This window comes from Giraffa tippelskirchi, chromosome 4, assembly GCF_054371585.1.
Source record: "Giraffa tippelskirchi isolate mGirTip1 chromosome 4, T2T-mGirTip1v1.2.pri, whole genome shotgun sequence".
Taxonomy (NCBI): Eukaryota; Metazoa; Chordata; class Mammalia; order Artiodactyla; family Giraffidae; genus Giraffa; species Giraffa tippelskirchi.
Genome location: NC_137278.1, coordinates 141506392 through 141524116, shown reverse-complemented (window position 1 = coordinate 141524116; position 17725 = coordinate 141506392). Strand labels below are relative to the sequence as shown.

General features: G+C 39.6%; 1 protein-coding gene across 3 annotated transcripts in view; it reads right to left on the bottom strand.

Moving 5' to 3' along the window:
- Positions 1 to 17725, bottom strand: part of SLC2A13 (solute carrier family 2 member 13) — a 381012-nt gene that overhangs the window by 292636 nt on the left and 70651 nt on the right. For all 3 annotated transcript variants that reach the window (XM_081483684.1, XM_081483681.1, XM_081483683.1), the window contains exon 2: positions 4204 to 4363. In XM_081483684.1, coding sequence (XP_081339810.1) covers positions 4204 to 4363 — 160 coding nt within the window. The remainder of the gene's footprint in view (positions 1 to 4203; positions 4364 to 17725) is intronic.

Sequence of the window (17725 nt, the reverse complement as noted above, 5' to 3'; positions counted from 1 at the left end):
CTGCCTACAGTAGTAGATATAATGGTCATCTGAATTAAACTTGCTCATTCCTATTCATTTCAGTTCACTGACTCCTAAGATGTTGATATCCACTTCTACCATCTCCTGCTTGACACGTTCATTTTACCTTGATCCATGGACTTAACATTCCAGGTTCCTATGGAAAATTGTTCTTTACAGCATGAGACTTTACTTTCACCACCAGAAACATCCACAGCTGAGCATCGTTTCCGTGTTGGCCCAAACACTTCATTTTTTATGGAGCTGTTACTATTAACAATGGTCCTTCTCCAATTACATATTGGACACCTTCCAGCCTGGAGGGCTCATCTTCTAGTATCTTATCTTTTTGGCTTTTCATACTGTCGATGGAGTTCTTCAGGCAAAAATACTGAAGTGAGTTGCCATTTCCTTCTTCAGCAGACCATGTTTTGTCAGAATTCTTCCCTATGATCCATCTGTCTTAGGTGGCCATGCATGGCATGGATCATAGTTTTACTGAGTTACACAAGCCTCTTGGCCATCATAAGACTGCAATCTCAAAAATGACAGAATAATCAAGGGTCGTTTCCAGGGCAAACCATGCAACATCACAGTAACTCAAGTCTATACCCCAAGCACTGAAGCTGACAAGTTCCATGATGACCTAAATCACCTAGAACTAAGAAAAAGATGTCCTTTCTATCACAGGGGATTGGAATGCAAAAGTACGAAGTCAAGAGATACCCAAAATAAGAGGCAATTTTTGCCGTGGACTACAAAATGAAGCAGTGAAAAGGCCAAGAGAGTTTTGTCAAGAGAACACGTTGGTGACAATGAACAGCATTTTCCAATAAACCAAGAGATGACTCTATACATGTACATCACCATGTATGTCCATGTGTAGAGTCAACACCAAATGGGACTCTACACATGGACTTTGATTTTGGATAGTCAATACCAAAATCAGATTGATTATGTTCTTTGCAAGCCCAAGATGGAAAAGCTCTATGCAGTCTGCAAAAACAAGACCTGGAGCTGACTGTGCTTCAAATCGTCAGCTCCTTACTGTAAAATTCAGGCTCAAATTAAAGAAAGTAGGGAAAACCACTAGGCCATTCAGGTATGACCTAGATCAAATTTCTTATGATTATACAGTGGAGGTGATGAATAGATTCAAAAGATTAGATCTGGTAGATAAATTACATGCAGAACTAGGAACAGAGGTTTGAAACACTGCACAGGAGGCAGTGAACAAAACCATCCCAAATAAAGAAAAAGAAAAGCAAGAAGGCAAAGAGGATGTCTAAGGAGGCTATACATATAAGTTGAGGAAAGAATATAAGCAAAAGGCAAGGGAGAAAGGGAAAGATATACCCAACTGAAGGTAGAGGTCTAGAGAATAGCAAAGAGAGATAAGAAAGCCTTTTTTAATTGAACAATGTGAATAAATAGAGGAAAACAAAAAAATTGGTAAGACTAGAGATCTCTTCAAGAAAACTGGAGCTATCAAGGGAACGTTTCATGCAGGATGGGCATGAAAAAGGATAGAAATGGTAAGGACCTAACAGAAGCAGAAGAGATTAAGAAGAGGAAGTAAGAATTCACAGAAGAGCTATACAAAAAAGGTCTTAATCATCTGGATAACCACAATGGTGTGGTCACTCATCTAGAGCCAGACATCTTGGAGTATGAATTCAAGAGGTCTTAGGAAGCATTATTAAAAACAAAACTAATGGAGGTGATAGAATTTCAGTTGAGCTATTTCAAATCCTAAAAGATGATGCTCTTAAAGTGCTGCACTCAACAGGCCAACAAATTTGGGAAAACTCAGCAATGGCCATAGGACTGGAAAAGGTCAATTTTCATTCCAACCCCAAAGAAGGGCAATGCCAAGGAATGTTCAAACTACTGAAAAACTGTACTCATTTCATGTGCTAGCAAGATTATGCTCAAAATCCTTTAAGTTAGACTTCAACAGTATGTGAATGGAGAACTTCCAGATGTACAAGCTGGGTTTCTAAGAGGCACAGGAACCAGAGATCAAATTGACAACATTAGTTGGATGATGGAGAATGCAAGGGAGTTCCAGAAAAACATCTACTTCTGCTTCATTGAGTAAGCTAAAACCTTTCACTGTGTGCATCACAACAAACTGGAAAATTCTTAAAGAGACAGAAGTACCAGACTACCTTACCTGTCTCCTGAGAAACCTGGATGTGGATCAAGAAGTAACAGAACCAGACATGGAACAAGAGACTGGTTTGAAGCTGGAAAAGGAGTATGACAAGGCTATATAGTCTCCCTGCTTATTTAAGTTTTATGCAGAGTGCATCATGTGCAATGCACTGGATTTCACTGGATTTGGCTGGATAAAACGTGAGCTGGAATCAAGATTGCTGGGAGAAATATCAACAGCCTCAGATATGCAGATGATACCACTCTAATAGGAGAAAGTGAAGAGGAACTCAAGAGCCTCTTGATGAAGGTGAAATAGGAGAGTGAAAATGCTGGCTTGAAACTCAACATTAAAAAAATTTCAGATCATGGCATCCAGTACCATCACTTCATGACAAATAGAAGGAGAAAAAAGTGGAAGCAGTGGCAGATTTTCTTTTCTTGGGCTCCAAAATCACAGTGGACGTTGACTGCAAGCTAGAAATTAAAAGACACTTGCTCCTTGGAAGGAAAGTTATGATAAACCTAGACAGGTATTAAAAAGCAGATATATCACGCTACTGACAAAAGCCCAGGTAGTCATAGCTATGGTTTTTCCAGTAGTCCTGATTGGATGTGAGAGTTGGACCATGAAGAAGGCTGAGCACTGAAGAATTGATGCTTTCAAACTGTGGTGCTGGAGAAGATTCTTGACAGTCCCTTCGACAGCAAGGAGATCACACCAGTCAATCCTAAAGGAAATCAATCCTGAATATTCACTGGAAGGACTAATGGTGAAGCTGAAGCTCCAATACTTTGGCCACCTGATGCGAAGAGACAACTGATTAGAAAAGACCCAGATGCTGGGAAAGATTGAAGGCAGGAGGAGAAGGGGATGACAGAGGATGAGATGATTGGATGGCATCACCAATTCGATGCAAATAAGTTTGAGCAAGCTCCGGGAATTGGTGAAGGACAGGGGAGCCTGGAGTGCTGTAGTTCATGGGGTCGCAAAGAGTTGGACACGACTGAGCGACTGAAATGAACTGAATTGACGCTGGTAACAAGTTATCATCTCCCTCCTTCTGTTCTTCTACAGGGAAGAAAAGAAAGAGGAATTTCTTGCTTCTTCAATTTTCAGTAATCTCTCACTTTGTCAGAGATTCATTCCTTCAGAGGTAGAAAGTGGTTTCTCAGCATCTGCGGACAGAGTTAATGCTTTAAAGAAATGTGTCCTCTCTTTAATGGTTTCTGACAAACATAGGCCCTTACTGACTTCTGTGAGTTTCTTCACATAACTTTTAATAAAACTTCATCAATCTAAGTCTTTAATGACTCCGATTTATTGTGCCACTTACATACGTTAAGTTTAATTCCCTATAGCCACATAGCAGTAAACCCTTTCTTTTCAGCTGTTAAGAATTAATTTCAATACTTTAAGCACGATGAAAATATGCACCAGAGTCTGTCTTGTGAAATATTTTATCTCCAGCACCTATACAGAGTATAGGGAACTTTTATTAAAAATTAACCCCTGGAAGAGTTACATGAATCTGTTTTTTTGAATACCATGAAGTATATCAAAATCTCAAGCCCATAATATCTTAAGTTTTAACATGAGATTAGTTCGTTTTACAAAAAAAAAAAGACTGCATTCTCTTTCAGATCAGAATGTAGCTTCCTAAATCCAAATAGGACATTAGTTATATCTGCAGCTCATAAATAGCTTGTCAATCACTGATAAAATTAAAAAACTCCATGCATATTTATTGTTACATTCATTTTAAACAAATATGGCAAAATACCATACACAGTGTGAGAAATGTCACCTAAATGCTAAAAAATCCTGTAAATATCAATTCTTAATGATAGGTTCCTTGTCTATTATTAAAATAAATGTCAGCTTCTGGTCCACTTTCAATTTTGCTGAATACCATCACGTATGAATTAGCTGTAATGATTCAAAATACCCAGTTATATTTTTTCTTTTCCATCATTTCTCAATTTTTCTTCTATCCCCTAAAGTCATAACTTATTTGAAAATTAAATGTAAGAACGATTACAGACCTCCATCCATCTTTCTGAAGATAACTAAAGGCTCCATCAACAACACTTGCAAAGAACTGCCCTCCTGTGATGAAGAGAGTATTAATGGTGACTAATCGACCTCTTAAATTGGGGGGTGAGACCTCAGCAATGTACACTGGCACCGTCATAGAAGCAATGCCTGTAAAGAAACAATGAAAAGTAAACATTAGACATTCATTCAAGATTTCTGCTGTCATAGATATTAAGATAGACTAAGACATATACACACACATGTATGGGGGCTTAGTTTTCTATTTTAAACTAAGGTTTACCACATATTTAAAGATTTTGTTTATAACTAGTAACTACTGAATATGAGTAAAGACATGTTAAGTACCAATCTATAAATATCATTTTTCATATTATCACTTGGAAGTCCACAAATGAAAGTAATCCTAGAGATCCAAGATAACTTTAGAAAGCACATTTAAGTATCCTTTAAAACTTTATGAAGACTAAAAATAGGAAAGTGCTCTCTAGATAGAATGTAATGGCTGAAATATTGTTAATCCATATGGAAATGTAACCAGGCAATGGTGAGAATAAAAAATTATCCCCAAATACACATTAACTATTCAAAGTTATAGACACAACAAAACTCTTAATTTGTTTCCTAATTAGATGTCCATACTTTAGATCACCTTATTCAGTTGGCTAGATGTACATTTCAGAAAGAGCTTACAATGGACAATAATTTGGGAATTTACAGTCTTCAAAAACAGATCATCTTAACCATAACATAGATGATTTTGTGGATAACATGTATTTGGTTATATCTGCTTTAAATTTTTTCTATATAAAATTAATACAGTATAATCTATGGTAGCAGTTCTCAAACTGCCCTAGAATCACTAGTGTGCCTTTCTTTAAAAAAATAAGGATATATTCACCTCAACCACCCTAAACCTATTAAGTAGAAAACTACAGCAGTGGGAGATGAGCCTGTCTTTTAAAAATCTTCCAGGTGACCCTGATGCTCACCACGTGTTTTAAAACTACAGTTCTATGGAATACAACTTTAAACCAATCCCAAATTATTTCTTAAAATAAAATCTTGGTCCTGCTGGCCATTTCTAGCTCGCTTCCCAGGGGCACTTCCAATTTCCAGATATGTCTGGTTATTTAACCAAAATCTAACATCTAATCAATACTCGCCAAAAGCATAGTGAAAACAATTAAGCAGGATTATCTAACATAATTTAATCTCTTTATACAGTAGACAATATAAATCAATGACCAGATGACACCATAATATCAATGGGTTGTATAATAGACCCATGTAGAATTGTTTTTAATGAATTGATCTTTGTAATGCCAAAAAATAGCCTGCTGCAATTGAAGGTAGCAGCACCAAGAAACCTGTTGCTGTGCTTTTTGTGGACAAAGAAGACTGTCAGGCTACAGTCCATGGAATGGTAAAGAATTGGACATGACTAAGTGACTGAGCACGCACGCATGTGCTTTCTATACAAGGGCTGAAAAGGTGCTATTTACCACATTCTTACAACAGGAGAAATTTCTCTCTAGTTTCAGTAGTTGCAACAGTTATGCTTCTCAATAAGTGATTTGTGTTTCCTTATGGGCATTATAAGTCACATAGCCATCTTTTATCTCCCCTATCACGTAGGAAGTCAGTGAGGCTCACTTCACCAAGTGTTTTGGACTTCATGGTTATTTATTTTGTGAGTTAAATTCCTTCCCAACACAACAATCATCTCCAATCTTATCTATTTTAAATATTTTTTTCCTAAATATTTATTTGCTTTGTTCAAAGGTGGAATAAATAAACATATCAACAAGACTTATTTAAATAGTACATATATCTACTTCTGGAATATTCACTATATTGTTGAAAACTACTGGTAAATATTTATTGAATTTGCACACAAGTCAGAACATTAAGTCTCAGAACTATATACTCGGTAGTTTCAACCAATGTTATTTGCTTCCGGAGTATTTGTCAATATACGGCGACAGTGAAAAGAATCATACGATTTTATGAGTTCCACAAAATAATAAGTATATATTAGCAGACAAAGTAAAAATAGCCTTTATAATTAAATCATCACCTAAACTGCTGAAAATTTCCATCTGACAGCTAATCAATTTAATAGCACAGACTACTCTAAATTGGCTTTCATCTAACTTAGAAAGAGGAAACATTCAAGAGAGAAGAGCATGAGCCTAAAAAATGTGAAATCACATGAGGTTTTCTCAGGGATAAACAGAGTGTGAAGCACAATATGCACAGAGATGAGAGGCAGACAAAGCCCAAATCATGGAATAAGTATCCTTTAATCAACAAGTGTACAATGAATACTCGATTTGAGCTGCATACTGTGGTAAGCACAGTGGAAGAAGTGCTGCAGGAGAGAGACATGCCTTCTGACTTCATGCTAAGGTTTACTGGGCAAAATTTGTTAGAACAAGTAAATAGATTTCAAGTGCAATGGGTCTCATCACAGGAAAAATAGGGAACCAAGTGTGTGTGTCCGTGCTCAGTCATTTCCAACCTTTTGCAACCCATGGACTATAGCAAGCTGGGTGCCTCTGTCTATGCAATTTTCCAGGCAAGAATACTGGAATAGCTTGCCATGTTCTGTTCCAGAAGCTCTTCCAGATCCAGAGATCAAACCCGAGTGGAACAAGAGTCCATAGCAAAGGGATTGGGCCCTGCCTGAGAAGTCAGAGAAATCTTGGATGAGGAGGTTGGTGGGTGGGGTAGAGGGTGAGGAGGGTGAAAGATACTTTAGACATCCAGACCCAGCTTAGACAAAGGCTTTGAGGCAGGAAGAGATGCATCCTGTTAAGAAGGGGACTACTTTTAGAGACATAAGCAGAAACCAGCCAGAGTATATGGGATCTTAGAGGCCATATTGTTGTTTAGTTGCTAAGTCTTTCACGACCCCATGGACTGTAGTCTGCCAGGCTCCTCTGTCAACAGGGTTTCCCAGGCAAGAATACTGGAGAGGTGTGCCATCTCTTCCTCCAAGGGATCTTCCCGACCCAGGAATCAAACCCGAGTCTCCTGCATTACAGGTGGCTCCTTTACCATTGAGCCACCTAGGAAGCAGAGACCATGTTAAAGGCTTGGTACTCAAAAGCCTTTGAACAGTGTAAAGAAGGAAAAGGCATAACCAGATGCATGTTTTAAAATGATCTTTCCGGTTGGAATATGGAAAACAGATTGCAGGGAAACAAGAAGTTCAGTGGCAGGAGTAGAGATTGGGTAAAATGGGAAGATTCTCGAAGGATAGATTCAGTATCTAGGATGAAGGGAATGTGAACGGAACTGCGAAGGATGAGGAGAGGAAGAATCTGAGAATGATGTTCAGTTGTTCAAAATAAGCAACTAAGAGCACGATGGATACTTAATATGAAGATAAGGGTGTTAGAGGAGAAGCAAATTTGTATGGACGATAAGGTCAAGTCTTAGGCTGAATCAGAGGTGTTCTGTGTTTACATGTGAATGTTCCCAGCCTCCTCTTTTCGCCTACTCAAATAAGAGTCTCCGCCAAACTAACTAACCTTTCCTTCCTCTCTCATCTTCAAGGGAGAATTTTGTCTTTGCCAGCCCAGTTCTTGGGCTGTTATCATGGTAGGCAAAAAAGGATAGAGAAGAAAACATGGGCCAAACATGGTTTGTGAGAAGATCAAGTGAGAAAAAGTCTGCTGCTGCTGCTAACTCGCTTCAGTCGTGTCCGACTCTGTGCGACCCCATAGACAGCAGCCCACCAGGCTCCCCCATCCCTGGGATTCTCCAGGCAAGAACACTGGAGTGGGTTGCCATTTCCTTCTCCAATGCAGGAAAGTGAAAAGTGAAAGTGAAGTCACTCAGTCATGTCCGACTCTTAGCGACCCCATGGACTGCAACCTACCAGGCTTCTCCGTCCATGGGATTTTCCAGGCAAGAGGACTGGAGTGGGGTGCCATTGCCTTCTCCGAAAAAGTCTGCAGGGAGTTGTAAGTGAGTCCCAGGGTCAGTATGGAAAGCTGGGAGCACATAACACAGGGACTAACTGAGGTTTGAATAGGGGTAGGGATGGAGGTGGATAAAAGAATTTTTGAAATATTGCTGAATTATACCCTCCATGCCATTATGTTCTTGGAGACTTGAGTAAAAAGTAGTATTACTATTTAATTACTTTTAGTTGCTGGACAGTATTTCTTTAAATGCAACGTCACACTGAGACTGGGCCCAGTAGAGTTAGGGAGCTATACAAATACTTGGAACTCAAAAGATGGTTCTGTGTGAAAGGTACATATACTGAAACCATGGGAATGTATGAGATTTCCTAAAAATGGAATATGAGAAGAATGCCTAGAACTGAGTCCTGAAAAATACCAATATTTAAGAACAAAGAAAAAAAGAAAGTGACCAGCAAGCAATTAGCTTACCCTTGAATATTATGTTACTTTCTACAATCTTTTTATGTTACCATTTTGCATTTTATGTTAGGTCATCCTTTAAAATGTAGGTGGGACAGGTATCATTTACTATTCCCTTAGGAAAGATAAAGAACCCCAGTCACAGAGACAATAAGAGGTTTTCAGAAAGTCGTATAGCTAAGTTAATGTCAAAGTGGATCTCATAGACTCAGGTCCCCTAGTCTTCGTAATGTGCCACTGGAAGATTGACTGCTGTGTCTGTTTCAAATATGACCCTTTGGAAATTTGTCAGGAACATTTTATTTTTGACCCTACTACTTTAGCATTACTTTGCCAACAAAGGTCCATCTCTTCAAGGCAATGGTTTTTTAGGTAGTCTTATATGGATGTGAGAGTTAGACTATAAAGAAAGCTGAGCACCGAAGAATTGATGCTTTTGAACCGTGGTGTTGGAGAAGACTCTTGAGAGTCCCTTGGACTGCAAGGAGATCCAACCAATCCATCCTAAAGGAGATCAGTCCTGGGTGTTCATTGGAAGGACTGATGTTGAAGCTGAAACTCCAATACTTTGGCCACTTCATGCGAAGGTTGACTCATTGGAAAAGACCCTAATGCTGGGAGGGATTGGGAGCAGGAGGAGAAGGGGACGACAGAGGATGAGATGGTTGGATGGCATCACCGACTCGATGGATATGGGTTTGGGTAGACTCCGGGAGTTGGTGATGGACAGGGAGGCCTGGCGTGCTGCAGTCCATGGGGTCACAAAGAGTCGGACTCGACTGAGCAACTAAACTGAACTGAACTGACCTTAGGAAGCACACATGAACTTCAAGGGGCAGGAGGGCCTGATCTCTTCTCTGCTCCTATTACCTGCTATGTGACTTAGCGCCAGCAGGTGTCATGTTAAGTAACAAAAATGAGAATGGAATGTGATTAACTATATAATTTCAAGCTAGGTAAGTTTAAAGTCTCCTTTTATAAAACTGCATTATGAAAATGGGGAACTATAAAAGAACGCCAATGATCAGGAAGAGTAGTAGACTTCAGGTTCACTATAACCACATCTCTCCAATATGGGCCCTGTTAATTCACTTTGCTGTTAATAAAACAACACACATGGAGGCGTGCTCAGTCGTGTCCGACTCTTTGATCCCAAGAACTGTAGCCCATTAGGTTCCTCTGTCCACAGAATTTCTCAGGCAAGAATACCGGAGTTGGTTGCCATTTCCTTCTCCAGGGGATCTTTCTAACTGAGGGAGCGAACCCGTGTCTCTTGCGTCTCCTGCATTGGCAGACAGATTCTTTACCACTGTGCCACACCCAGGGAAGCCATAATTTGTGGATTTTTAAACATAACGCCTACTCTGGAAAAACCTCTAACATTATGGCTATGTCACCTCAAAATCTCCTTTCCACTTTGGGGAAACAATAAAGTTCACTATTCTTATGAAGGACAGTCTAAGTGCTTCATGCGTGTGTTAGTCGCTCAGTCGTGTCTGACTCTTTGAGACCCCACAGACTGTAGCCCGCCAGGCTTCTCTGTCCATGGGATTCTCCAGGCAAGAATACTGGAGTGGATTGCCGTTCCCTTCTCCAAAGTGCTTCATAAACGGATGTAATTAATGATATTTAAAGTTTAGGAGTATTCTAGAAAGAGCTTTTGATTTCTTCCCTATTTCAAAATAAATATCTCATAAAGAAATATACATTAAACAGACTTCCCAGGTGCCACTAGTAGTAAAGAACCAGCCTGCCAATGCAGAAGACATAAGAAACCCTGGTTTGATACCTGGGTCAGGAGGATCCCCTGGAGGAGGAAATGGCAACCCACTCCCGTATTCTTGCCTGGAGAATCTCATGGACAGAGGAGCCTGGTGGGTTATGGTCCTTAGATTTGCAAAGAGTCAGAGACAACTGAAGTGACTAAGCACAGAAACTCATGAATTAAAATTAACATACAGAGTATGGTAGTACAAGGTGTTATTAATAGCTTACTAGAGTAAATACAACTACAAAAACCTGTGTTGGTATTATTTCCGAATATTTTTTGAAAGTTTGATCCCTTACAAAATAAAAAGGTCTACATCAAAGAAAACTCATTATCACGTTTAGCTTGAGGCGTCTCACCAGAAAACTGCACCTCAGCCACTGCAGTACAACCCAGTTCACACATTCTAATACTGCCAAGCTGATTCACCATAAATGGCAAAAAATGCTCTTGAGCTCAAAAGTTGGCTTTCAAACACTGCTGGAAGTCCTTTTAAAGCCTTGAGTCAGAAGTATAAATAATTTCATAACCAAATAGCATCAGAAAATCCTGTTGTGATGGGTAAATACCCATGAATCACAATAGCCTCTCAGCACAGTAAGCCAGGCAGCAACTAATTAGCTTCTTAGAAGCACATGTAGCTAACTTTTAATAATAATGCTTCTTGAACAAGAATGATTATGACGTCCTAATTTCATTTTGTAAATTATTGCTCTATGATCTCTAAAGAAAAAATTTTAATACCAAGAATTTGTCCAAACAAACGGTATCTCTCATTGTAACTGTCTCAGTTTTGCTGTCCTGCCCAGGATTGGTATGTCTGTGTTCTTCTAAATATCAAGTATCTACATTTACCAGGTTATTAACACCTTAGAATTCAGTTTTTGTTTCTGTTTCTTTCCTGAATAATAAGACATGTGATACCTTGATTTTGGACTTCTGACCTCCAGAGCAGTGAGATAATAAATTCCTATTAAGTCAAAAAAAAAAAAAAAAACCAAAAAACCTGCTGGGCAGCTTCAAAAAGCAATAAGCCCCAAAGTGATGAAAATACATACAACACATAGTGCTTAAAATGGAAGAGCCGGGTAATGAGAATCTATCTATAAGGATAACTAGCAGAGTTTATGTTGTACAGCATTAAAAAGCTCCTAAGAAAGCATTACAAACATCTCACCATCATTTCAACTCAGTTAAGTCTCTCACAGCCTAAATGGCCTCTTCCTTTACACTACTTGAGAATATTCTATTGATCTGCTCATGTCCTTTTTAACTGGTAACAGCTCAGTAGAACCTGTATCACATTATTTCTCAAAGCAGGACTACAATCCCTTTAATGAAATGTTCATATCTCATGTTGTCATTGTCTATGTGTTATGCATAGACCTGGGCTTATGGTCGTTCCTTAGTACTATGAGATGAATACACAAAACCTATCCTTTTAACCTTGTGTTAATAGATGCTATTCATTAGGGAAAATTTGAAAACTACAAACAAGAAGTAAGGTAATTAAAAATCCTCTCTAATCACACCATTCATAGATAACCATTATTAAAATTTGCCGATAACTTGCAGTATTTTTTCCATAAGTCTTTAAAAGTAGCTTTAACTCATTATATTGCAAATATTATTATTGTCCATGAAGGGGTCTCAAACTTCTTACATAAGTTAGGCAGGTACCATAAATATAGAAGCTGACTGAGCGTAAGACATAACGTACAAAGCTGCTTACACAACTAAGGTACAAAAAATTCTTTAGGCCAAAGAAAACAGTCAAACAAAATGCACTGCTATGTAGCCATATACAATAATCTTGATACTAGTTTAGCACCCTAATAGCAAAAAATCATTTTAAGTAAGAGTATAACATTTCAGCATTCAGATAAGGAGAAAAAAGAAGTGCTGCTGGAACACACAGATGTAGCAAGGTAGGAAAAGAACAGAGAACAAAAAAAAATTCTTTATGGGGAGAGACAGCAAATATAGAAATTATTAGATGTGTAAGATACTTTTACAATAGAGTTTCAAGGTTATAAGAGAAAGACAGCTGTGTCAAATGCTACAAAAGCAGAAGCAGTATGCTTTTACATCTGACAAATGGAATGCACAAAGGTTAATAAGAAATCAATACATTTTCCTCAAGGCAGTGAATTTAGCAGACAGAAGCAAAAGTAGTGCTTTGCCTTAGCTCTATGTGACATCTAGAGGTAAATGTTCTAAGGACAACAACAATATGGACCTAAACATGAGCTAAAAGTCTGTGAATCACCCGACTATAGATTTTAACTTAATAGGTATAGATAAAATACTTAAGAAATATATACAGAATAAGATTAGCTCAGAGCTAGAAGTTGCTATAGAAATAGTCATGCAATCAATAAAAAGGTTTGAGGAATAAAATAGAAGGAACTATTAAAGAAAACATTACAATAGCAAAACAACAAATGAACACCCTCCAAAAACTGTTTAGGTTGTTCTTCAATATAGGGTTGGACCTTACCTAAAAATCAGGAACAGAAAGCCAGGAAGAGGGAATTGGTTTAAATTAAAATACAACAAACAGAATTAAACAGGGAAATGGGTAGGGTATGAAGGATCACAAGAATACCAAAAATTTAATAGCAAGATATATAAATAATTACAGAAGTAAATACCATATTGGAGACAGTATATAACAAAGATGAAGATGTATGAAATTTGAACTAGTGTGAAACATCAATTTGAGATGCTCTACAAGAATGGCAAGCAGAAGTTCCAGTTCAAGATGGTGACTTAAGAAGATTCTGAACTCACTTTTTCCCAAAGACACACCAAATCTACAGCTATATATGGAATAATTTCCTCTGGAAAAAGACTAAAAACTGGCAGAGCAACCCCTTCATATCAGGCAAATGAGAGGCAAACAACATCAGGCACCTCAACATTTAAGATGGGTACCTGAGAGATGAGCCCCCAAAACATCTAGCTTTGAAGACCTATAGGACTCATATCCATGTAGACCAATGGGGCTGGAATGAACTGAGGAATGGCTCTTAAAGGGCCAGTGCACAGACTCATCTGCCCCAGGGCCCAGTGGAGAAACAGTACTTTGAAAAGTGACCAGACTCACTTTCTACTTTTAAATAAAATATTGGTCTGAGGGGCAGAAGCCTTCTGGGATATTCTGTGGGTAGGCCGGCTGGTAGGTGCCACCGTTCTGCTCTCTGCCTTGCTAAACCTGGCACTATCTCCCAACCACAACTCTTTTTATTTTCCCTTTCCCACTAGTGGCATGTTTATGCTCCAACTAATGGGTGCCATTTTGCACACTTTCATCTGCCTTGCAAAAGCCAGTAGGTTACCATCTCTTTTTCTTCACCTATTTTTCTTTTTTGTTTGTTTACTTTCTTTTTACCTTTTCTTGGCATCTTTGTACTCCCCCTCTGCCATGCTTCAGAGCTCCAATATCTTCCAGAGATACTTCTACACATACCTGGAGTCTGACTTTTACCCATGATTTGATTTTTGCAGCTACCACCCAAGGGATGCATTTGATTTCCTGAAGTCCCTGACTCTGGAGGCCCGTAGACTTGGTCCTTGAGTGCCCTTGCTATGAGAACAATTGGAAAGACAGCTCTTGGCAGACTGCCACTCTCAGATCCCTGCAGAGAAAGCAGGCTAAAATAAATCCTAGTCTTTCTTAGAAATTAGCCTATCTGCCTGTCCAGGAGCTTTGGCCTGAGGGGCTGGCTTCTGGTTTGGTGCACTTAGAAGGCCTATAGAGGAGCTATCAGTGAAAAAGGCAGGTGGATGCAATCTTTGCAATCTCCCTCTCTCTCACTCTAGCTAACTGGTATCTTACAGAAGGGAGCTCATGACCTTGTCCAGTACCTTGATATTTGTGGCTTCAGCCATGGAACAAACACATTTATTGACACCTGGCTCTGGTGGCCAGTGTGGTTTGGCTCACAGGTCCCACGGGACTGTGATCAACAGAAAAAGAATCCTTAGACAGCTACCACCCCCAGGTCACAGGAAGAGGCAATAGACTCAGGAGTTCAATGTTTCTGTGAAAGAGGCCTATTACTGTGCTATCATAGTAGCAACACGAGGGGCAGGATTCTAATAAAAACACACATCTAAGGTCTGACGATAAACCTATCCTGAGACCTTGAAGGAAGGTTATTAACTTCACATTCTCCCTCTATAGCACTCCAGAGCACCAGAATCTGCCCTGTTTTTATGACTGGTGCCCTAGTTTCTATGGCTGTTGCCTGAGATATCCCTTGATCACCTGGCTCTAGTGGCCAGGGAGCTTATGTTCCTAGGTCCAACAGGACTGAAACAATCAAAAAAGACAGGGCTTAGCAAGTTACCACTTCCAAAGCACAACAGAGATAGAAGATTGAAACACACTCCAAGTCTTTCTGTGAAAGAAGACTCCTTGCTAGTTGTGGAGGTTCAGCCATAGGGGCAGGCTTCAGCCTTGGCACACAACTAGAGACTATGGAGGTGTGTTCAGGAATACTAGAATGGGGAACAAAAGTTTTGCATCCAACCTCTGCCTCACTAAGCTCATCAGTATCTCCTAGAAAGGAGCTAGTACACTTGTTGGAAGCCCTGATTTTTGTGACTGCTACCCAGGTGACACTGTCAGACTCCTATCTCAGAGAGTCCTCAGGGCTTAAACCAGCAGCCCCATGGAACTATATATTTGCATTCTTTAAAATTCATTGCCTGAGCATTTGCCTCCCAACCAACCTGAATCTAGATGCTGACTAATATCTTCCCCTTTGGGACACTAACTGGTCTTCACATCCCTCAATTATCAGGCACTACTTAAAACATGCTGCCTGAACAATCACAATGGTTTGAAAACCAATCAAGAGCTAGGGCAGAGTTGATTAGTAAGGTTCACCTCCTATACAAGGACAGTGTTCAAGATTGAGAGAGGTGGTTGCTTCATTTAATACACAGAAAACAACACAGAGATTAATTAAAAAAAAAAAAGAAACCCTCTTGCCCTGTTGGTGGGAATGTAAAGTGATACAGCCACTAAGGAGAACAGTATGGAGACTCCTTAAAAAACCAGGAATAAAACAACCATATGCCCCAACAATCCCACTGCTGGGCATGCACCCTGAGGTAATCATAATTGAAAAAGACACATGTACTCCAATGTTCACTGCAGCACTATTTACAATAGCTACTACATTGAAGCAACCTAGATGTCCATCAACAGATGAACAGATAAAGAAGTTTTGGTACATATATACAATGGAATATTACTCAGCAATAAAAAGGAATGCATTTGAGTCAGTTCTAATGAGGTGAATGAACTCAGAACCTATTATACAGAGTGAGGGTTTCCCAGGTGGTGTTATTGGTAAAAAAAAAAAAAATCTGCCTGCCAATGCAGAAGACATAAGAGATGCCACTTTGATCCCTGGCTCAGGAAGATCCCCTGGAGGAGGGCATGGCAACCCACACCAGTATTCTTGCCTGGAGAATCTCATGGACAGAGGAGCCTGGTGGGCTATGGTTCATGGGATCGCAAAGAGTCAGACGTGACTGAAGTGACTTAGTATGCATGCATATACAGAGTGAAGTCAGAAAGAGAAAAATAAATATCATATATTAATGCATATATATGGAATCTAGAAACATGGTACTGGTAAACCTATTTGCAGGGCAGCAGTGAGAAACAGACATAGAGAACAGGAGGTGGGGGGGGTGGTGGTAGGAGAAGGTGGGATGAATTGAGGAAGTAGCATGAAAACATACATTACAATATGAAGAATAGATAGCCAGTGGGAATCTGCTGTATGATACAGGGGATTCAAACCAGGTGCTCTGTGACAACCTAGAGGGATGGGTAGCGTGGGAAGTGGGAGGGAGTTTCAAGAGGGAAGGAACATACATATGGTGTATTTATGTTGATGAATGGCAGGAACCAAGACAATATTTTAAATCAATTATCCTCCAATTAAAGTAAATTAATAAAAACACAAATATGCACATAATAAAAAAACAGACAAATATGTTTTAAATGAAAGAACAACATAAAACCTCATGGGGAAAAAAATAACAACATAATGAAATTGTTGTTTGTTCAGCTGGCCAGCCGTGTCCAACTCTTTGCGACCCTATGGACTGCAGCACACCAGGCCTCTCTGTCCCTTACCATCTTCCAAAGTTTGCTCCAGTTCATGTCCATTGCATTGGTGATGCCATACAACCATCTCATCCTCTGATACCCTCTTCTCCTTCTGCCCTCAATCTTTCCCAGAATCAGGGACTTTTCCAATGAGTCAGCTGTTCAAATCAGATGACCAAAGTACTGGAGTTTCAGCTTCAGCATCAGTCCTTCCAATGAGTATTCAGGGTTGATTTCCCTGAAGATTGACTGATTTGATCTCCGTCCTGTCCATGGGACTCTCAGGAGTCTTCTCCAGCACCACAGTTCGAAGGCATCAATTCTTAGGCGCTCCACCTTCTTTATGGTTCAGCTCTGACAACCATATATGACCACTGGGAACACCACAGCCTTGACTACACGGACCTTTGTCAGCAGAGTAATGTCTCTGCTTTTCAACACACTGTCTAGGTTTGTCATAGCTTTCCTGCCAATGAGAAAACATCTGATTTCATGGCTGTAGTCACCATCTGCAGTGATTTTACAGCCCAAGAAGGAAATCTGCCACTACTTCTACTTCTGTTTGCCAAGAAGTAATGGGGCCAGATGCCATGATCTTCATTTTTTTAATATTTAGTTGTAAGCCAGCTCTTTCACTTTCCTCCTTCACACTCATCCAGAGACTCTTTAGTTCCTCTTTGCTTTCTGCCAGGAGAGTGGTATCATCCACGTACGAGGTTGTTGATGTTTCTCCCATCTATCTTGATTCCAGCTTGTAATTCATCCAACCCGGCATTTCTCATGGTGCACGCAGCACATAGATTAAACGAACAGGGTAACAACAGACAACCCTGTCATATTCCTTTCTCAATCTTGAGCCAACCAGTGGTTCCGTACAGGGCTCTAACTGTTGCTTCCTGACCTGCATACAGGTTTCTCAGGAGACAGGTAAGACAGCCTAGTATTCCCATCCCTTTAAGAGCTTTCCACAGTTTATTATGATCTGCAAAGTCAAAGGCTTTTAGTCAATGGTGTAGTCAATGAAACAGAGGTAGATGTTTTTCTGAAATTCCCTAGCTTTCTCTACGATCCAGCAAATGTTGGTAATTTGATCTCCAGTTCCTCTTCCTTTTCTAAACCCATCTTGGACACCTGCAAGTTCTTTGTTCGCATAATGCTGAAGCTTAGCATGCACAGTTTTAAGCATAACCTTACATGCAATTATCCGA